Source organism: Mastigoproctus giganteus, unplaced genomic scaffold, assembly GCF_048544385.1.
Source record: "Mastigoproctus giganteus isolate SK-2022 unplaced genomic scaffold, ASM4854438v1 scaffold_18, whole genome shotgun sequence".
Taxonomy (NCBI): Eukaryota; Metazoa; Arthropoda; class Arachnida; order Uropygi; family Thelyphonidae; genus Mastigoproctus; species Mastigoproctus giganteus.
The window spans coordinates 942047-966203 of NW_028328295.1; the positions used below are offsets into that span (position 1 = coordinate 942047).

Sequence of the window (24157 nt, forward strand, 5' to 3'; positions counted from 1 at the left end):
TTCTTTCTAATTCTTCAGTTTCATTTTCTGCCTGCACCAAAGCTCGCAACAATTGTAAAGCAGTTATTAATCAGTCCACACTAGAGTTTGAACAGGCTAAGAGCAGAAAACTTGCTTCTTGCCTAATGGTAGCCGAGCATTCTGGTCTCTTGCCAAAGCTATTGGCCGCAACTTTTGCCCATCTCTGCTCCCACCTCTGTCCAAACCAGATGGTTCTGTTGTCACTTCAGCCAAGGATAAAGCTGACCTGCTAGCATCCCATTTTTCTTCCAACTCATGTATTAATGATCTTGGTAAAACACCTCCCACTATTCCCAACACACTCCATTCAATGCCTCCTGTGGTCTTCCGTCAAAAGGATGTTAGAAGGATTTTGAAGAATCTTGATGCTAAGAAAGCTTCAGGTCCTGATGGTATTTCTCCACTTGTTCTCAAAACCTGTGCTCCAGAACTTACTCCTATTTGCAAATAAAAGAACCACTAGGTGGCAGTGATCACAGTGTACTGACGTGGGATTTACTTAAAGATTTAATTACCATCAGGGGTAAAGGAAAGGGTTTTTGCTTCCGTAAAGGCGAGTACAGTGGTCTCCGACAGTTTTTAAATTCTGTACAGTGGGATCAACTGACGATGTTACCAACAGTAAATTCTAAGTGGGAAGCATTCAAGGAATTAATCGTGGAAGCTACTAAAAGTTTCATACCTATTAAGAAATATTGTTCAAGGTTTAGGCCTAAATCGTTGTCAAATGAACTAATGAGACTCGTAACAGAGAAGAAAAATGCATGGGATGCATATAAATTATCAAGCGACTCAGAGGCCTATGGCAGATATAAGCTAGTCTGTAATCAGGTGACAAAGGAGGTTCGGCAGGCGAAGGCAGATTACGAGAAATCCTTCGCAAAAGATGCTAAGAAAAACAGCAAGGATTTCTTTACTTATATAAACTCTAAAAGGAAGGGGGTGAATCTGATTGGTCCACTTGACATCGATGGTTCGACTGTTGATGATCCTGCTCAGATAGCAAACAAACAATGAGTATTTTGCATCTACATTCGCACGTGAGGAATTATTAAGGTTTGAAAATGGCAGAAGGTTATCAAATTGTAGCAAGATACTTAATGATTTTGTAATAACTGAGAGCAAAGTGGAAGAGAAATTGTTGAAGTTAAACATAAGAAAAGCACCTGGGGTGGATGGGATCTATCCAGTTATATTAAAGGAGGCAGCAAAGCAACTAAGCAAACCCTTAGCCATAATTATGAGAGCATCCTTGGACTCAGGGGAGTTTCCCATGGATTGGAGATGTGCAAATGTATCCCCAATTCACAAAGGGGGATCGAAGGGTGACACGAGTAATTACAGACCAGTTAGTTTAACTTCTGTTCTGGGTAAAATAATGGAGTCACTGGTTAAAGATGCATTGCAGGATCATCTAGACAAGACTGCAGCAATAATTCTGACACAGCATGGGTTTGTTAAGGGAAAGTTTTGTCTGACAAATTTGATAGGATATTATGATGTGGTTACAAAGGAACTATTCTATGCAAAAAATAATTCTGATATCATATATTTGGATTTCACGAAAGCTTTTGACACTGTTGTGTATGGAAGACTATTGTACAAATTGGAGCAGAATGGTATTAAGGGTAAGTTGCTACAATGGATAAAAGGATGGTTAAGTGCGTGAAGACAGAGGGTGGTAATCAATGTGTGCTACTCTTCTTGGACTAATGTAATTAGTGGAGTCCCAAAGGGTTCGGTGTTAGGTCCACTGTTGTTTTGTATATTTATCAATGATATTGATGAAGGTATATCAGGCTTAATGTCGAAGTTTGCAGATGATACAAAGGTTGGCAGGGTTGTTAATGACAGTAATGGAAGTGTGCTACTGCAACATGATCTAGATAATTTGGGCAGATGGGCTAAGAAGTGGCAACTGAAATTTAACCTTGACAAATGCAAAGTACTGCATATGGGTAGAAGTAACCCCAGAGAAACGTACCAACTGTGTGGTACTACACTTAAAGTGGGAGAAAATGAAAAAGACCTGGGAGTAATTGAAGTTTTCTGAGCAATGCAGACAGGCTGCCAGGGCAGGTCATGGGGTTTTGTCAATGATATATAGGAATTTTGCTAGCAGGGAAAAGGAGGTGATTATCCCTCTGTATAAGGCAATGGTGAGGCCACGCCTTGAGTACTGCGTACAGGTCTGGAGGCCTCATTTTAGGAAGGATGTAGATTTACTTGAGCGTGTACAGAGAAGGGCAACAAGATTGGTGAGGGGAATGAAGGGATCCTCTTACGAAGAGAGGCTTAAGTTCTGCAAATTGCAGTGGCTGGAGACTAGGCACCTGCGCAATAATCTGATTGAGGTATATAAGGCCTTGAATGGGTTGAACATGCACAGATGTAGAATAGATGTGTGGAAATTTTCCTTTAGCCAGCGGTTGGTTAATTGGTGGAACAAACTTCCATCTGTCGTTCTGGAAGTAGATAGGTTGAATAAATTTAAGGAGGAACTGGACAGGCATTTGGAGAGAATGGTGTGATTTTTTTTTTTTTTTTTTTTTTTGTTGGCTGATGCTGCATAAGCTCATACATTTGCTTTCTTGCATCACATGCCACTACTACTACTACCTTTTTTCACTTTCTTATTCCAAAGGTGTTTTTCCTTCTGCTTGGAAATTTGCTCATATCCAGCCAGTTCCTAAAAAGGGTGACAAATCCCTCCCATCCAATTATTGTCCCATTGAAATTACTTCTTTTCTAAAGTAATGGAAAAATCAATTAACCACCAACTCTTAAACTACCTAGTAACCTTCCATCTGATCAACGATCGCCAGTATGGATTCCGTCAATGTCAATCCACTGGTGATATTCTGGCTTATGTTACCCTTTTATGGACTAATTCAATGGAAAGGTTTGGTGAAACACAAGTAGTTGCTCTTGACATCTCAAAGCCTTTCGATTGTGTTTGGCATAAAGGTCTTTTAAACAAGCTTCCATCTTATGTTTTGCCAACTGTTTTTAGTAATTGGTTATCCAGTTTTCTCTCTGATCGCTCACTGAGGGTGATGGTAGATGGCTCTCTGTCATCTAACTTCTCCACTAATGCCGGTGTCCCCCAAGGTTCAGTTCTTTTCCCACACTCTTTTCCTCTTGTATATTAATGACCTTCTTCCACTGACTGGAAATCCTATCCATAGTTTTGCCAATGATAGCACATTGAATTCCACTTTCCATTTTGAGAAACCTTCTCCTGCTCAATCAGCTTCAACTTCTCGAAAATCTGCTACCAATTCCTTAAATGCCAATCTGCAGGTAATTCTCCAGTGGGGCAAAGACAACTTGGTTAATTTCAACCCTTCTAAAACTCAGTCTTGTCTTAAATCTCGCAAAAAGTATTCTTGTGCTCCTATGCTCATCTTTAGTGACACTCCGATTTCTAGGCAACATGATATATCTCTTTTGGGGGTGGCGCCTCCGTAGCCAGGTGGGCAGGAGCAGCGGTGCGTAGCACACGCTTCTTGATTAGGCCGGGGTTCAAGCCCATGACCACCAAATACGGAGGATGCGGAAAGGTCAGGGAATGACCACCGCATATCCCTGGAGCAATATGGCCTTAGTTGCTAATGCTCCTAAAAAAAAAAAAAACCAAAAAACTTTTGGGGATTACCCTGACTTCTAATCTCTCTTGGCACAAGCACATAACAAATATTGCTTCCTCTGCATCTAAAAAACTTGGTTTTCTCTTTCGCTCTCGACCTTACATTTCTTCCAAACAGCTGCTCACTCTGTATAAATCGCAAATCCACCCTGCCATGGAATATTGTTCCCACATCTGGGGTGGTGCCCCCAAAACCTCTCTCAGGCTTCTTGATTCCATTCAGAAGAGGGCAATTAGGTTAATTAATGATTCTTCTCTAACAGAGTCTCTCCACTCGCTGTCTCATAGACCCACTGTTTCTGCTGCATGCCTATTCTACAGATACTTCCATGGGCACTGTTCTTCTGAATTGGCTTCTATAATTCCCGCTCTCTCTTTCAAAACAGCCCAAACACGTGCCACCACCAGCCAACATCCATTTACTGTCCAACTTCAAACTCACAGAACCAAATTTTCATCTTCCTCGTTTATTCATTCAACTGCCGTTTTCTGGAACAACCTTCCTTCCTACGTATTTCCTGAAAACTACAGTATACAGAAGTTCAAGTCCAATGTCAACAAATACCTTCTTTCATCTTCTCAACCTCCAACCCAAGCACAGTACTAAGTACTATAGGTTCTATACCTGTCCTGTTTGGGGTTTACATAAAAAAAAAAAAAAAAAAAAATTAAATATATCTAAGTCTATTAGATTATTCCAGTAATACTTATCACAAGTTAAGTATTACTGGAATACTTATATGGATATTTACATTACTGGAATACTATATGTATTCTAATATTAACTGAATACCTTTTTTAGATTGTCATGAGATATACTTGTGAAAAGATTTTTCACAAGTATAAAAGATTTTTCACAAGTACTGATATGTCTAATTTCCATAGAATAGGTAATCCAAGACTATGTTATTATTTAAAATAATTTTAGATTCCCCTACATTTTCCAATGCAGTTTTTAACAAAGATTCTAGCTTTTTATGCGGTATTTTTACTTAACTATCTCTACAAGAAGTTATAAACCTAAATTCAACTGGGGACTTATGAAATTTAGGGATCCAATGTATATATGGACATTTAGTATTAGAGTAGTTCAGTTTTAACATTTTATTCATTGCAACAGTCTCTTGCTGATAATATTACTGCTTGTTTCCTCTTTCCAGCAGGTTGTGCTGTTGTTAAGCTCTTTGGCTACAGTAGCAGTAGAAACCTTTTTACAAATAATACTGTAGTTGTTGGCTGCCTTATCAATGGTAGCGACAATAAATCTATATTGCAATTCCGATAACGGCTGTTTAATTAGCAGTAAATCAAATGTCATAGCCTTATAATTATTATAAGTACATGCTCCTTTACACAACGAATTACCGGAACCACACTAAGGTACAGTACGTCACACCCCCTGTAATTTTCCGTAGTAGTTTGCATTCTTATTCTTGCTCCTATCTGTATACTATTTAACTGTAATATCTTGTGCCTCAAAATCTATTAGAGTATTCAAAGGAGATTGAGGTACTATTTCTATCCTTGAAGCCTATTCCTTTTGGCTTAATATTGGTTTATACCTTTGCTTTGCTTTTCACAAGTAACAAATAACACTTGTATATAATTTTTCATAGGTATTAGAAACATTTGTATATATATTTTTAATACAGTTTTAATTAATTATTTTAGTTTTGCTATCTGTAGGGCTAACATTTATTTTTGCCGGTCTGCCGTCAATTTTAAATTAATTTACATCAACTTAAATTACAACTTAACCTATGATTCATACTATATTTAGTATAACATAAAAATGGTTAAAGCTGGCATATAATGCAGAAACAGATAGTTTTGATAGTTATTGATGGCATATATTGAGAGGTGCTAGCCCTATGAAAATAATTTCGATGTAAGCCTTATTCAATAGTAACTGATAAATTTTGTATTTTCAGTATTTTTGTTATTTTTAGTTTCTTTATATTTTGTATTTTATATTTGTATTTTTGCTTTTGTACTTTGTAAATATGGAATTATTATGATTATTATTAACTTTGCTTTATATAGAGGCTGATAGGGTCCTTTGTATGTTGCAGATATTCACTGTCAATTTTTTTTTAAATTTTAATGTTATGATTGGTACCATTTTATGCTATAGCTATTGAATTAGAAAAAGTGAATATATTCTCAGGCAAATGATGTTAAATCATTTGATGGCATTAATTTGTACTGACTAGTAATTTTTATTTGTTTTAAATAAATTAGATAGTATGAATCAGAGCTGTACTACTCAATATGTTCTACGTTGATAATAATATTAGTAAAATAATAAGAGGAGTTTACCTCAATATAATGCATAGAACACTTCCGTATGATACTCTCCAGAAATTAAAACGGAAAAAACGAAAAAAATCAACAACTTACCGGTACATTAGAGTAAATTATAAATAATTAAATAATCAATTTAACACAATTCAAATCAATATAAAACAATTAAAAATCAAATTAATGCAATTAAAAGAATCTAACAAAAATATTCAAAGCGATTTTCCTTCCTGAAGCTGACAACGCTTTTCGACCATATGTCGTGATCACAGGAATGAAAATTTCCCAATCGGGTTAAACCTGGCACTTAAATAGAGATCATTTGTCTCCGCGCATGCGTGTAAAGGTCCACGCATCGGAGATCAAATATGGCCGCCGAACATTAACAGAATTCTCGTGTAATTTAATTTTAACAGTTTCTGCAATTAATAGTCGCGTATAATTACGTTGAACGTTAAGTATTTTGGCCTCGTTAAATAAAAAAGTATGTTTTTCGTTAATGGCATGAAAGGCTAATTCTGACGCTGCTGAACGAGAAGCGCGAACTGAGGCTTCATGTTGATTTACACGAATATTAAGAGAAAATCGGGTCGAACCTTGATAAGACGAGTCGCTATAGCCGCAAGAAATGTTGTATACCAGATCATTAATTTGTGTTGCGAACGCTGAAAGAACCGAACGATTGTTCAGTATAGTGTGTAACTTCCGTATTGGCCTAGGTACAATTTTAAATTCGGTATCTTTAAAAAATCTGTTAAGCTGTTTGTGCCACTGTTCAACGTATGGGACAGAAATAAAGTATTTTTTGATATTACTATTGTTGATTGGTATGGTATTTTGTATCCTATCCTTAGCTTGTACCCTAATTCGGTTTATTGTGGTAATGGAATAACCCCTGTTTAAGAATCTGCTAGTTAATATTTGTATTTCTGAGTCCAAAGCAGATTCCGTCGTTGAATATTTATAGGCACTTAGAAATTGATTAAAGATAATCGATCTTTTGTAGGTGAACGGGTGATAGCTATTATAATGTAGAAGCATACCGGTGTTTTTAGGTTTTCGATAGATGCTAAATTGTATTTTATTCGAGTCCCGGGTAAGAGCGTGAAATTTAGAAAGTTTAATGACTTTGTATCCGTATCCTCCCTTTCCAAAGTCATTAAACTTTCTAAATTTCACGCTTACCCGGGACTCGAATAAAATACAATTTAACATCTATCGAAAACCTACAAACACCGGTATGCTTCTACATTATAATAGCTATCACCCGTTCACCTACAAAAGGTCAATTATCTTTAATCAATTTCTAAGTGCCTATAAATATTCAACGACGGATTCTGCTTTGGACTCAGAAATACAAATATAAACTAGCAGATTCTTAAACAGGGGTTATTCCATTACCACAATAAACCGAATCAGAGTACAAGCTAAGGATAGGATACAAAATACCATACCAATCAACAATAGTAATATCAAAAAATACCTTTATTTCTGTCCCATACGTTGAACAGTGGCACAAACAGCTTAACAGATTTTTTAAAGATACCGAATTTAAAATTGTACCTAGGCCAATACGGAAGTTACACACTATACTGAACAATCGCTCGGTTCTTTCAGCGTTCGCAACACAAATTAATGATCTGGTATACAACATTTCTTGCGGTGATTGCAACTCGTCTTATCAAGGTTCGACCCGATTTTCTCTTAATATTCGTGTAAATCAACATGAAGCCTCAGTTCCTGCTTCTCGTTCAGCAGCGTCAGAATTAGCCTTTCATGCCATTAACGAAAAACATACTTTTTTATTTAACGAGGCCAAAATACTTAACGTTCAACGTAATTATACGCGACTATTAATTGCAGAAACCGTTGAAATTAAATTACACGAGAATTCGGTTAATGTTCGGCGGCCATATTTGATCTCCAATGCGTGGACCTTAATCTCTATTTATGGTTTTTTTTTTTTTTTTTTTTTTATGTGAACCCCAAACACGAGAGGTATTAGAACCTATAGTACTTAGTACCGTGCTTGGGTTTGAGGTTAAGAAGACCAAAGTAGATATTTGTTGACATTGGACTTGAACTTCTGTAGATTGTAATTTTTAGGAAAGTACCAGGTTTAACCCGATTCGGAAATTTTTATTCCTGTGATCACGACATACGGTCGAAAAGCGTTGTCAGCTTCAGGAAGGAAAATCGTTTTGAATATTTTCGTTAGTTTCTTTTAATTGCGTTAATTTGATTTTTAATTGCGTTAATTTGATTTTTAATTGTTTTATATTGATTTGAATTGTGTTAAATTGATTATTTATTTATAATTTACTCTAATGTATAGGTAAGTTGTCGATTTTTTCGCTTTTTCCGTTTTAATTTCTGGAGGGTATCATACGGAAGGGTTCTACGCACTATATTCAGGTAAACTCCTCTTATTATTTTACTAATATTGTTTTAAATAAATAAATATTGTTTCAAATTAATATATATATTACGCAATGCCTAATATAGAACTGAGTTTAAACAAGAATTGATAGTTAATACATAAAAATAAGGATGATATGACAGATGCACCTGAAAGTGTAAAGCAGCAGTAAAGGATGCAAAAGTATATATGCATGTGAGAATTAATGGGTCAATAGTGCAAGGAGGAGGATGAAGTAAAATTTATACAAAATGCCAGAAACTAATAAGGGAAGGATAGTAGAAATCTGAAAAGATGTAGTAGTGCAAAAGAAAGAATGTAAATATCCTATATGTTATACTGAATTATAATTAAGAGAATTATAGGCTGAAAATTCTACATCTTTTCCGATTTCTTCTATCCTTCCCTTATTAGTTTTTGTGTGTAAATTTCACTTCCATTCTTGCACTATTATCAGACCCGTTAATTCCCACACACACACAAATATGGGCGCGCACACGCACGCACACACACAGTCAGTCCTCGTATAACACGTGTTTACACTACACAAATTCGATCATACAAGATTTATAAATAGGGGAACGATATCGTATATATAACACGTATCGAGTTCACTTATGCACGATTTGCCTTTGTGTTTACAAGAAATTGTAGTCGAATGCGGAATCACCCCCAACTGAATGCAACATGATAGAAATGAAGAGAAGATTCTGAAAATGTATTTATGTTTTTTATATCAGTAAAGGAGAAACACATTTCACCATAATAACGTAAAAATCCACACAATTCCAGCTATCGGTATTATCACAAATGCAATTAGATCGAGTTTACTACCAGTTTATAATAGATTCCACTAGCAGAAACGTAACTGGAAATTGTTTTTATTGTTTTATGGTAGTTATTTGTTATTTGGTTTTTAGGAGCATTAGCAACTAAGGCCATATTGCTCCGGGATATGCGGTGATCAATCCCTGACCTTTCCGCATCCTCCATATTTGGTGGTGACGGGCTCGACCCCCCGGTCTAATCAAGAAGCGTGTGCTACGCACTGCTGCTCCTTCCCACCTGGCTATGGAGGCGCTGCGTTTTATGGTAGTAACCCCCAGAAATGAGCTTTAGTAAAATGTGAGCTAGTGAGGTGTGAATAGTGTGCCTCTACCTTTACAGTGTTGTTTATTCAGTTGCTACACAGCTTTGTTTATGTGTATCAAGCTTGCCTCTTCATTTTGTAACTGTGCTTTATTCCATAAAAATGAGTAAAATACTTAAAAGGTGTGAAAAGTATCCTGGTGAAGACAGTGATAGAGAGAGAGAAAAAGAAAAGCAATATCAGTAGACAGAAGCAGAAAATTTGTAGCAGCCTCATACATATGGCCAAAATCACACCAGCCTCCATTGTTTTCTGGCCTCCGGCCCACTGGGGTTTCCCCAGTAGGACTAATGGCCAGTTCTACTCTGTCGATAGAGAAAAAATATGAATTTGCGAAACGCTTTGGGTGAAATGAAAGACAATGTGATACAGACCTGAATGAGGCAACACCGAGAATTAGAAAGAATGCAGAGAAAATAAAAACAACTTTCATAGAAGGAACAACTCAAAAATGTAACAAAATCCATTAGATCAAGACACAAAGAATTGGTAGAGATGCAACGGCTGTCATCTGTTTGGATAGAAGATCAAACAAAGAACAAGTTTGCTTACGATAGAAGCAAAAGCATTAGCAATATTTTATTACGATTATTTATTGTCTTTGGTAAGGTTTTGGTTATAAATGTGTGTTCAATCTTGGGTGGCCGGCATCTAACCCTATTTTTCCCATGGGACCTGTTATTTATATTGCACGATTTTGCATTGCATGAGGGGTTTCTAGGAACACAACTATCGTGCTATACGAGGACTGACTGTATATATAAAAAAACCTTTAGAGAGGGTCCAAAGAAGTACAACCAGATTACTTGGGAGTGCTAAGGGTTATCTCTATAAGAAGCATCTTAGAAGATGTGGACTGAAGAGCTCGGAGACGAGATACCTCATGGATGATCTGATCAAGATGAAGGTGCTTGTACTGATAGTTGAAATTTAAAAACAGGTCACAAACTGCAGAATAAGTATATTTCCACTTCCTTGCATTATTTGATTAGATTAATATTTATAATAATTACAGAAGGTTCATACTATACAGAATCATAAAGAGTTTTATTATCACATACAAGTGATAAATTTCTCACTGAAAAATTCTGAACCTATGTTGCAAACAGTTTATGCATGGCTCACAATGCCAACCAGATGTTATACAATACCAAGTAAATATTATTCAACATTGGGTTAAACTGGTTATTTATTTATTTATGATTTTCACTCTTTAAAAAACTAAGAGGCATCTATTTTAGGACTACAGTCAGTTCTGCTATAACGCGGTACACGTGTTCCTAAAAATCTATGCGTCATGGTATTTTGCGCATTAAAAACAACAGGGCTTATGGGAAAAATAGAGATAGGGGCAGAGCATTCAAAAAAAGTTGCCAGTCTGTTAAGTAAAACACTAAAAAAAGTTAGAACCCAATAAAATTTCCAGCACAGGTTTAAACAGCTTAAATTTCTAATCATTAAATAAAAATTCACTAAATATAGCACTTTAACCTTGACAAGATATGAAGTTTGCTTGATTGATATTTCTGTTCACTGACATTTCCTTTTTTTTTTTTTTTTGGATTGTAATATTTAAAACTAAAAAAAAAAAAAAAAAAAGATAAGCAATCAATAACAACAAACACCGCACGCACAAATTGTACAAGTGAGATACGAAGTAACAAGTTTAAAAAGCTTAAAAAAGAAGAATGAAGAGAAGATTCTGAAAATTAATTTTTTTTATACGATTGGAGATTTCATGAAAGGGGAAACATTGCACCGTAATAACGTAAAATCCCATAGAATTCCAGCTATCGGTATTAACGTAAATCAGTAAGGTCAAGTTTATTATCTGTTTATAACAGATTGCACTAAAAGAAAAGCCCAATAAATCAGAAACTGCAAATTGCTTTTATTGTTTTATGGTAGTGACCTCCAAAAATGTGCTCTTCTGCAATCAAGTATCACGCCTCACAAAATTTCCGTTAGAACAGAAAAATGTGAGCTCGTGAAAACATGAGTAGGCCCACAATATCACGTGTCATCTCTCGAATACAGCAAATGACAACAGTCTGTCTCTGACCAATACAACTACAATAAATGGGAAATACAGCTCTCACACATTTTACGATTAACATTTTTTAAGCTTTGTAAAATTGTATGTATTGCTGTGTAGGTCACTACGTTCAGCTTGGTGCCGGGTTTTGCGTTCACCTAGTGTTTCTCGCAGACAAAATCGCACATGAGCCAATGTGAAAATTGCATTATACTTGCATTGTTCCCTAATATATCAGTTGCGATGGAGCAAATTTGTGTTGTGAAAATGTGTGTTACAGCAGAACTGACTGTATTCTCTTTGTAGATGTTAAAAAAAAAAAATACTCTGGTGAATCAGAATGAATAGTGTACAATTTCATAGTAGAAAGAGAAATTTAACAGCACACAGACTATTTATATATGTGAAATGTCAAATCTTGTTATATCATTGGCAGAGGTCACAAAATTGGCACAGCCAACTATGTTGTGATAGGTCTTATATGAAACATTCAAGTAGATTACCCAAAAAATACAGACATCACAAGTATCTTAATAGGAGCTGAGTAACAATGAAAAATTTAAGAAGATAGCTGAAATTGGGTTTAGCCTATTTCTCATGCATGGATCGTTTATGCTATTATCACATAGGCAAATATGAACGCTGTTCAGTTTAATTTCTTGACAGTCACAGCAATAAAGCCGTTTTCCACATAATAAGGTTTCAATTTCTGCAACCTATGATTGATTATTTTGAAGATACTGAGGACTAGGAGAATTTTTTAGGATTAAAATGTTGGTGAAATATTATTCAAATAGTGTTACTGTGCTACAAATAGGACACATTTTATTTCTTTATGCATGAACTAATAATTAATCCCAATAATTTGGGATTAATTATTGGTTCATGCATAATCCCAATTATCATATCTCATCTATAAAGAACTTCAAGTTGTCCTCTGAAAAATATTCAGTACTACAAATTATTTTAAAATTGACCACTGCTTTTTTTTAACAAAACATTAGCAATATTTATGTTTCTCCACCCCCCCCCCCAATTCCTTCCTATTCCAAATTATTCTTGGCCATATCTTAAGCAAAGAATTTAAATAATAAGTAAAATTAAATTATTTTATCCCATAACTTAACAGGTACACTTATACACATCTGAAAATACTCATAATTTAAAATGTGAATAAAATCAAATGTATGTATTTTTCTGTAACTGCTTTTAAATTTTGTTATACTCATTAGATAATGAATATGAATGAAATACCTCAGGCTACGTGAGCGGGGTCGAATTATAGGTGAATGCCTCCCATCCTCTTCTAATCCAGGATTGCTTTCGTTACTGCTAAAATGATGGTGGGCTTGTCGTATATCATCCACTGGAGGCTGCGACAACAACTGATGCAGCTTTTCCTGGGATGAACATTGGGACTAAAGAAGAAATACATTTATCTATTAATTCTTAGAAATAAGAAAAAAAAATTGTAGTTTAAGGACAACAACTGAATTAATTGCAAAAACATGGACCAAAGAATTAATCATGGATGTCTTTTTATAATCCAACATACACCATGCTATCTAAAAACAAACAGCAGAATCTTCATAGCACTGTATAGGTCTCAACGAAAAACAAAAAAATTAACAGTTCATAATCAACAAGTAAATTCTGAATAACAGAGATACCATATACAGGTAGTTAATGCTTTACCAGTTTTTGCTTTACAAAGTTTTTTTTTCTTTTTTTTTCCCCCAAATATCAAGTATCAACAAAATTGAAAATATGAACATTAATTGGAAAAAATGAATGTTAAACATTCATAAATACTGAATTTCAAACCACGTGCATAGCTATACAATACAGTGTACCCTGCTTTACGATATTAACTCATTCCAGAGACATCATTTTATCGTGAAAATATAATGTGAAACCAATAACACATTTTTTGGTAATTCGTTCCACAACCTCGGAAGTTGACATTTTCGCTATATAACTCTCTAAAAGGTTGTTGTTATAGAGTAAATTGTATTAGTTACCAATTCAAATCATGAAAATGCACTACATTTCATCAGTATCGTATGTTCTGTTATAAGAACCAATTTTGAATGGCTGTGTGATATTTTTCTAAAGCATATTTCTGGAGGTCACGACCTTAAAACAATTTGCAATTTCGACCTTATTGAGCTTTTCTGTTAGTGCAATCTATTATAAATGGGTAGTAAACTCAATTTTATTGCATTTGTGAAAATACTGATAGCTGAAATAGTGTGGGTTTTTATGTTATTACGGTGAAATGTGTTTCCCCTTTACTGAAATCTTCAATCGTATAAAAAACATACATAAAATTTCAGAACCTTCTCTTCATTCCTTTTTTTTTTAAGCTTCGTAAACTTTTTACTCCACACAAATCATGTTCGTTGCAATTTGTGCATTCCGTTAAAAAAAAAAATGCTTATGCATGCGATTGAAATTTAAAAAGAAAAGAGAAGATTATCTTGGAAATAAACACCCCTTGAAGCATTTCTGAAGAAGGAGACTCCTTGTGCAACAAACCAATGAGTGCCGAGCCAATAATGAGAGATCAACAAGTGTGCATTTAGTCGATGATGATGATGGTGAAGAATAAACATTCATTATCGTTTGTAAGTCATAAATAATTTCTCTATTATTATAATTTGCTTGATTTTACAGGCTACGTTTTCATTTCTTTGGATAAATCAATCGTTGTTTAAACAAACTAATTAGCTAACTAATTTCATCGTTGATAACGTAACCCCTATTTTTAACATTATGTCTATGGAAAATAAATTCCAGCTTTACGATTGTGCATTAGGAATGAATTAGTAAAGTCAGTAACTACCTGTAAACATATTTTCATCAATAGTGTTAGAACAAACAAAACCTAACAATGAAAAAACCGTAACTTTTCTTTAATGGAAAATGTTCTATATAAAATCAACAATTTTTTGAAGATTTAATGGCACACCAGCACTATAAGTTACAGTGCACTAGACTTAGGGTTACAAAAGGACAAATGCTAAGAGGTTAATCTTCAAAGAGTAATTATAAATTACTCTATTTCCATTAAGTCAGGCAGAATTACATGATACAGCAATTCTGCCTGAATTAATGAAAATGTCTTATTATGTAAACTTGTAATTTATAAATAAATAAGCATATAATTTATTAATGAATTTCATAAATTGATAAAATTTGATAACTTATTCATTTCAGGAAGGCAAAACTGTCTTGTGACATTAGCATGAAGCATTTCTATTAGCATACAGGACACACCTACATTTCAACAGGTGTATCTTCATTAACAATTTAAAGGCTGTTTGCTTACTGTTTTCAAATTTTGACCAACTGGGCAAAATGTTGTTATTTGGTTTTTAGGAGCATTAGCAACTAAGGCCATATTGCTTCGGGGACATGCAGTGGTCATTCCCTGACCTTTCTGCATCCTCCATATTTCGTGGTCACAGGCTCGACCCCGGTCTAATCAAGAAGCGTGTGCTACACACTGCTGCTCCTGCCCACCTGGCTACGGAGGTGCCGTGGGCAAAATGTAAGATGGACAGTGTGATATAACATCGATAATCGGGATATACCTATGCTACCTTCAAAGGAGTAGATAGCATAGGTATACTTAATCAATAATCTGGATAAAATTATTTATTTTTCCTTATTTTTTGAAAGCTAGCATCCTAAAGTCATAACCGCTTTTTATTGCTCGTCATTTGTCACAGTTTGTTGACTTCAGCATTCTATTTCTGTTACCAGTGTCTCATACCACTGATTCAGGTATAGTCAGTTCTGCTATAATGCGGTACATGTGTTCCTAAAAATCTCCGAGTTATGGTATTTCGCGCATTAAAAACAACAAGGCTTATGGGGAAAATGAGGATAGAGACAGAGCACTCAAAAAAAAAAAATGTTCACTTTGGTAAGTAAAACACAAAAAAAAGTTGGAAACCGAATGAAATTGCTAACACAAGTTTAAACATCTTAAATTTCTAATAAATAAATAAATATTACAGTAAATATAGCAGTTTACCAGGTTTCATCAGGTAAACTGCTACCTTGACAAGATATGAAGTTTGTTTGATTGATATTTCTGTTCGCTGACATTCTGTGTTTTCTTTTTTTGGATTGTAAAATTTAAAGCAGTAAAAAAGATAAGCAATCAATAAGGACGAACACCGGACACGCAAATTGCACAAGTGAGACAAGTTTAAAAAGCTTAAAAAATAAGAATGAAGAGAAGATTTTGAAAATTTATTTGTTTTTTATATAAATGAATATTTCATGGAAGGGGAAAACACATTTTCATCATAATAACCTAAAAACCCTAACAATTCCAGCTATCGGTATTATTACAAATGCAGTCTGATCGAGTTTACTACTAGTTTAAAATCGGATTGCACTAACTGAAAGCCCAATAAACCAGAAACTGCAAATTGTTTATTGTTTTACGGTAGTGACCAGTGGCAGACTGGTCAGGGTATCAGTTGCCCGATGGCAAGTGGGGCCCCTTGCAATAACATTAGACAATATGTTAAAAATGTTAATGACCTTTTAGTGGCTTGAAAATATAATAGTTGTGGGTGGGCCCCCTTTGTCTCCTGACAACCAATATTTTTAGACCCAGTCCACAACCGGTAGTGACATCCAGAAATGTGCTCCTCTGCTCACGCTGTCACGCCTCACGATATTTCTATTCAAACAGAAAATGTGAGCTACTGAAAATATGAGTCAGCCTAGAATATCAAGTGCTTTCTTTTGAATACAGCGAGTGTGTCTCCGACCAATACAAGTACAGTAAATGGGAAATACAGCTCTCACACAATTGACATTTTTTAAGCTTTCTAAACTTGTATATATCGCTGCACAGGTCGCTATGTTCAGCTTGGTGCTGGGTTTTGCATTCACTTAGTGTTACTCGCAGATGAGATCGAGCATGAGCCAACACGAAAATCACGTTATATTGTTCCCTAATATATCAGACACATTGGAGCAAAATCACAGCCAAAATGTATACTATAGCAGAACTGACTGTATCATTTGTTTTCATGCAGTACTGAATAACATGCATAGTTAGTTTCTTTTGTCACCTCTGCTGGCTAGCTTCTGATTATTTTCATTTGTCCCAGGTTTCATCAGAATTAAATGCACGTTTGCTCAGTTAGCAGTGCTAATTTCTAGTCTTCTACAACTGATATTTAAGTTTAACTGAGACATGGTTGAACCCTCAGACTTGCAACCAAGCGAGATTTGAAAGTTAATTAATACTTAAGTGTCCATAGATTACCGTTCGTAAATTCCCGCCTTTGTCTATGTCATACGATCGTTATATATCGAACCTAGATAGCGTTAGTATAGTATAGGTTATAATATTTTCAGCGATCGGTAAAATCTATTAAACTTGTTGAACTTCGTTGGCATTTAAATTGCACTTTTAACTAAATACATATACTGACTTAGATTACAAACGTAACATAATTAATTAATACATAACTGATACGGAAGTTATATAAAGGGAACTCGGAAATAGTTAATACTTGACACTAAAAAATATATATACCATTATAACTGTGTCGGGAGATAAGTTAGGGTTATAAACTGAAACTGAAATTTTATTTAAATTAAAAGTAATCATGACTCAGACCAGAGCAGCAAAACAAAAGGCTCAAGCTAATGGAAGTGCTGTGGCTCAGAGGAGAACTGAGGCGGGCAGTTGCCTTCTGAATCACAGCCTTCTAAAATGCACAGCTTGCATGATGTTTGTGGAGCATTCAGGTACGGGACGTGATATTGCCATGGGGGATGTCTTTGTGTGTGCGCGATGCAAAGAGTGTATCGAAATCAGACAACAACTCGGCGTTCTTGTGGGCCTATAGGAGAGCTTGAAGGACAGGGTGGATGCCCTCGAAGGAACTAAATTGAGGGGCCCATCAAGCTCTCAGCGGCCCACATCAACGCCAGAGCTTGCACTTGGTCATCGTGAAACACAGCGGCAACCCCCAAGGCAGAATGCGCTGATCCCAAAGGAACTAGTAGTTGTTGGTGACTCTATTGTCAGGGAAATGGGGAACATGCTTTGTAAAAAGGATAGGTGGAACAGGACCAGGGTATGTCTGCCAGGGGCAAAGGTTGATGACGTTGTAGAGCAGATATCATCTTTTAAGGACACAAAAGGTGATATAGTTGTACACGTTGGCACTAATGATATCAAGAGTAGGAGACCGGCAGAATTGCTTAACAAGTACAGGTCACTGTTGAAAAAAAGCCGTGAAATAGGGTTGAATTTGAAAGTGTCTGCAATTCTGCCCAGACACGATAGGAGGGAGTATATGATGAGAGCCTTGTCGATCAATTCGGCCCTGGAAAGATTGTGCAAGGCTCAAGGGGTAGAATTTTTTTCAGCTTGGACTGTACTTGTTAACAGGAGAGATTGCTTCTACAGGGATGGGATACACTTAAATAGAAAGGGTGCAAGAATATTTGCTGATGCTATCGAGGCAGTGTTAGGTGGGTCGGAAAACTGCTAGCTTGGGGGGATACAAAGAAGAATATATTAAGTGAAAGAGATTCTTGCACTGCTTCTATTGGAATGAGCAGAAGCGTGAAAAACAAGATTCAGGATATTTCAGAGACTGCTGGGAGTCATTGCGGTACAAGTAAACACATGGGTTGTGTTAGGGTAGCTAAGAATAGAAATAGGTGCATGTATACTTGCGTGTACACCAATGCTAGGAGTTTAGTAAATAAATTTGATGAATTTGAGGTATTGCTCATTGTTGGGATATCAGAGACTTGGTGTCACACAGATATAAGGAATGCAGAACTGGAATTTGGGGAGTACAACGTCTACAGAAAGGATAGACTGGATAGGAAGGGAGGAGGGGTTATGCTATTAGTTAAGAAATACATAAAATCCAAGGAAGTGAAGCCAGTGGACATCGCTGGACAGTGCAGTGTCAAGTCAGTTTGGTGTGACATAAGCATTGGAAGATCAAAATTGAGAGTAGGAGTGTGCTATAGGCCTAATGACTCTGATGAGTATAATAAGAAACTGTACAGGGAAATAGAGTGGGTCAGTAAATCAGAGAGTCTTATAATGGGAGATTTTAATTTCCCAGATACTGACTGGAGTTTGGGGGCTGGTCACTCACACTAGAAAGGCTTTTGTGGATTTATTGGATGATTGTTTTCTACATCAGCATGTTCGGGAGGCAACTAGAGGGAGGAATACTCTTGATTTGATTATCAGTAGTGATTCTTCATGCATCAAGAATCTGCAGTTAAAGGAACCGCTAGGTGGCAGTGATCACAGTGTGCTGAAGTGGGATTTACTCAAAGAAGTAACTACCATCAATTGTAAAGGGAAGGGTTTTTGCTTTTGTAAAGGTGACTAAGGTGGTCTGAGACAGTATTTAAGTTCTAGATGGTGGGACCAACTGATGATGTTACCAACAGCAAATTCAAAATGGGAAGAATTCAAAGAACTTATGTTGGAAGCTACTAGACTTTACATACCAACTAAGAAATATTGTTCAAGGTTTAGGCCTAAATGGATGTCAGATGAACTGATGAGGCATATGGCAGAGAAGAAACATGCATGGGATACATACAAATTAACACATGACACAGAAGCCTATGATAGATACAAGTTGATCTGTAACCAAGTTACAAGGGAAGTTAGGCAGGCGAAGGCAGAGTACGAGAAATCTTTGGCAAGGGATGCAAAGAAAAACAGCAAAGAGTTCTTTACTTATGTAAACTCTAGAAGGAAGGGGATGAATCAGATTGGTCCACTTGATATCGATGGGTCAACTGTTGATGATCCTGCTCAGGTAGCTAACAAACTAAATGAATATTTTGCATCGACATTCACACATGAGGAGTTATTTAGCGAGGGGAAAGCCAGAGGTGTATTCAACTCTAGCAGTAAGCTAGAGAATCTTGTAATAACTGAGAGTAATATGGAGGAGAAACTGTTGAAGATAAACACAAGAAAGGCACCCGGGGTGGATTGGATCTATCCAGTTATATTAAAGGAGGCAGCAGAGGAAGTAAGCAAACCCTTAGCCATAATTATGAGAGCTTCCTTGGACTTAGGGGAGGTACCCGCAGACTGGAGATGTGCAAATGTGACCCCAATTCACAAAGGAGGATCAAAGGCTGACACAAGCAATTATAGACCTGTGAGTTTAACTTCTGTTCCAGGAAAATTAATTAAGGCACTAGTTAAAGAAGCACTGCAGGATCATTTAGACAAGACTTCAGTTATAGCTCGGACACAGCATTGTTTTGTTAAGGGGAAGTCTTGCCTGACCAATTTGATTGGATACTATGATGCAGTCACAAAGGAACTGGATGCAGGGAATAACTTTGATATTATATACTTCGATCTTAGAAAGGCTTTTGATACTGTTGCACATAGAAGACTGCTGCACAAATTGGAGCAGTGTGACATTGGAGGCAAATTGCTGCTGTGGATAAAGGGGTGGCTGACGGGGAGAAGACAGAGAGTGGTAATCAATGGACACTGCTCATCGTGGACTAATGTTATTAGTGGAGTCCCTCAGGGCTCAGTGTTGGGTCCATTATTGTTTTCTGTATTCATAAACGATATCGATGATGGTATATCAAGCTTAATGTCGAAGTTTGCAGACGATACAAAGGTAGGCAGGGTTGTCAAGGACACTACTGACACTATGCTGCTGCAACAGGATCTGGAAAGGTTGAGCAGATGGGCTGATAGGTGGCAAATGAAGTTTAACATTGACAAATGTAAAGTACTACACATGGGAAACAGCAACCCCAGAGCAACGTATCAACTCTGTGGTACTACACTGACAGTGGTAGAGAATGAAAGGGACCTGGGGGTGGTTGTGCAGGCCGATATGAAGTTCTCTGAGCAGTGCAGACGGGCTGCAAGAGTAGCTCATGGTGTATTGTCAATGATATATAGGAATTTTTCTAGCAGGGATAAGGAGGTGATTATTCTCTTGTATAAGGCAATGGTCAGGCCACACCTAGAGTACTGTATACAGGTCTGGAGGCCTCATTTCAAGAAGGATGTAGAGCTGCTGGAACGAGTACAGAGAAGGGCAACAAGATTAGTGAATGGAACAAAGGGGTGCTCTTACGAAGAAAGGCTTAAGTTTTGCAAATTACAGTGTCTGGAGACTAGGCACCAGCGAGGTGATCTGATAGAGGTGTGCTTTATACTCTTGAGGGTTAGATGAGCTGATGAGGCAAATCACCTCGCTGGATGGAGGGGTGGTTTGAGCATGCTCAATGCTGATGGGATTCTTCCTCTTGCTCAGAATAATCACCTGAGAGGACATAAATTCAAATTGAGGAAAGACAGATGTAGGATAGACGTGCGGAAATTTGCCTTTAGCCAGCGAATGGTTGGTTGGTGGAACAGACTTCCATCCCTTGTCGTGGAAGTTGATAGCCTAAATAAGTTTAAGGCTCAGCTGGACAGGTATTTTGAACGAACAGAGGGGTGAAGTGGAAGTGGGTTTTTTTTTTTTTTTTTGGCTGATGCTGCATAAGCTTGCTTTCTTGCATCAAATGCCTCTACTAATGCTAATGCTAACCAAAAATTTCATTTTGGTGATTATACTGCATTCAGTTGAGGCAGGGAGGGAAATAGCATTTTGGATGGAGGGGTGGTGAACCGCTTCTTAACAAAAGTGGATTGAAAACAGTCATTGTTACCAGAATAGGAATGGCATGAATTGTCTGGTAGTAATATAAAGTTTATAGAATATTAGCATTAGTAGAGACACATGATGGAAGAAAGCAAGCTTACACACCATTACCCAAAAAAAAAAAAAAAAAAAAAATCCCATTTTCACCCATCAATCCACTCAAAGTTTGTCCACTTCTTCCTTGTATTTCTTCCAGTAATCAACCACCTGCTGGCTAAAGGCAAATTTCCATTTCTTTCAACTTTCATGATGAAAGAGATGGGGAAGGGTTGACTGGAACTTAGCTCTGAAGACTAAACATGGGTTCCACCACTTCAAGCCTACAATAAGCAAAGTGGTGGTACTGCACCGGTTGATGATGAGTCATCTACCACCTAGTATTGCATGGTAATACAGAGGGGCGGCATTCCTCCACATGGTGTGGGTGCCACACCTCGACCCCTGCTTATGTTGGTTCAGACCAGGGTGGTCACCCACAGTTTGCTTGTGCATGGAGATTATACGCAGGATTACTAACATTCCCACCATCATGAAGGTGCTAACAGAGAATTTGGCTGTCACAGACAGTCCGGACTTTGCTGAAACTGGGTCCACTTGACTTGAATGGCACCCAAATATCAGTCCCATCAGCGTTTTAAACTCCCAGGTAGCAAGTACAGTTTGTCTGGCATATCTAAGAGAATATCTGTGACAACGTCAAGGACAATTTTTAAAAATTTACAAATTGACACAAATTCTTGCACTCATAGAAACATTAATGGTCCGACACATTCAGAATCGAGATAATGGAGCTGCACTCCAAACCCTAAACCACCAACAAAAACTATGAGCGAAAGAAGTAATTTTGTCAATTAATAAAACCGAATGAAAGGATTACGGAAATGATATATAAAAAATTTTAATTTACTTTCCTCCATTATGCTGACTGGGATTTTCGACACAAGTCATGATCACAGGATAGAATTTTTAGAATTTATAGAAGAGAGATTAGTTGTTCATGTAGCACATGCATATAAAGGACCATGAATCAGAGGTAGGATAGGGGCAACGGACTTTAAGAGAGCTTTGATGTAGACCTTTAATTTCCAGGGGTCTCTGCAATTCGTAACTTCATATAACTGTGTTGAATATTAAAATATTTTACCAATGCCAAGTGTTGCTTAACCCTCAAATCGAGCATACACTGCATAAAACCTTGCTAAGACGAATCGCAACCTTTGCAGAATATATGCTGTAAACCAAATCATTAATTTGGATCACAAAAGTGGATTGAACTGAGTGAATATTTACTATATGAAGTTTGCTCGTGGGCCTAGCTACAATCTTGAATTCTGTCTTTTAAAAATCTGTTTAGCTGTTTGTACCATCGTTCATGGTATAGAATGGAAATAAAGTGTTTTTTAGTGTTACTGTTATTGGAGGGTATGATTATTTTTAGCTTGTTTTCTACTTGTGTTCTAATTTGGTTTATAATATTTACTATTGTCAGAGGATAACCTTAACCTCTGTTTAGAAATCTATTAGTTAATACCTGTATCTCAAACTTCAAACCCAACTCAGATGTGGAATACTCATAAGCATTAAGAAACTTATTTAAAATAATAACCTTTTATAGGTAAAAGGTGGTAGCTGCTATAATGTAGGAACATATACTGGTATTTGTGGGTTTCCTGTAAAGGCTAAACTGAACCTTATCTGTATATCAGAGTGGATGTAAAGTTTAAAAAATTTCTTTTCATTGTCTTCTCTTTCTAATGTGAAATTCAGTCTCCGATGAATGTTGTTAAAGGTATGGAGAATGTCTTCAATGGTATGACCGTCCATAATGCAGATGACAATCGTTAAGATACCTATCATAGTATCTAATATACAGTAAAAAAGATGTTAAATGTAAATGTTCAATCGTGGAAAGATAAATTTCCAATATTAAACCACTCAGATTTAAGCCCACGGGCAAACCAAAAATCTGTTTGTAAACTTTATCCTGAACAGTGATGTAATTTGCTTCAATTAGAAGTCTGATTAAATCAAAAATTTCTTTAATGGGAAGTTTGGTATGATTAATTGGGATGGAGTTTTTTTCTCAACATTTCCCAAATAATGTCTAAGGTGTATTTGATTTTTACATTAGTGTACAAAGAGGTTACATCAAGTGAGAATAATTTATCATTTTCATTGATTTTATAATCCTTCAGGTTATTGAATAGTGTATCATAGTTCTTTACACCGAATTTTATTGTTTGCCTGAAAGGATAAATAATGTTGTTTAAGTGTGTGCCGAGAATGCTGAGTTCTTGTATGAAACGATTGGACAGATAGGAAACCCAGACTTGACCTGGCCAAAGAGTGTTGGAATGTTGAATGTCCTAGCCTTTAATTCTTTCAACTGAGACAGTGATATAGTTGGGTTTTTTTGGTATATGAAAATAAGTCCAGATTTACCTCAAAGTAAGTGGAGGTATCAGATATAAGGGAATTTAATTTGTTAATATAGTCTAGTTTATCTAGTATGGTCACCGTATCCCCTCTCCCTAGGCTGCTCTTTGTATGATAATATTTTTATTTTTGTGGAGCTCATATAAAGTCAAACGTTCACTCCTGTTTAATTTTGGAAGCAGCAGACTGTTTTTGGTGTTATTCATCACCGGATTAATATGTTAAATAATTAATTCTTTCTGAGGTATATTCCGAAGACCAAATTCAGGTATATCATAAGTTGTTTCTTGGGTAGGTTTCGAAGTAGTAAATTATAATTCAATCCCTTGGACAAGTGAAATTTGGGTTTGTGATAAATTGTACAAAGAGAGATTAGTGACCTGTTGGTGTGTAGATATGTCGGAAATCAGAGGTGGGTGGGTGGGGGAGGGTT

General features: G+C 36.4%; 1 protein-coding gene across 2 annotated transcripts in view; it reads right to left on the reverse strand.

The window, feature by feature from the left end:
- The window catches only part of LOC150074877 (microtubule-associated serine/threonine-protein kinase 3-like), a 644779-nt gene that overhangs the window by 570231 nt on the left and 50391 nt on the right, over positions 1-24157 (reverse strand). For both annotated transcript variants that reach the window (XM_090389436.1, XM_090389435.1), the window contains exon 3: positions 12830-12993. In XM_090389436.1, the coding sequence (XP_090245562.1) occupies positions 12830-12993 (164 nt within the window). The remainder of the gene's footprint in view (positions 1-12829; positions 12994-24157) is intronic.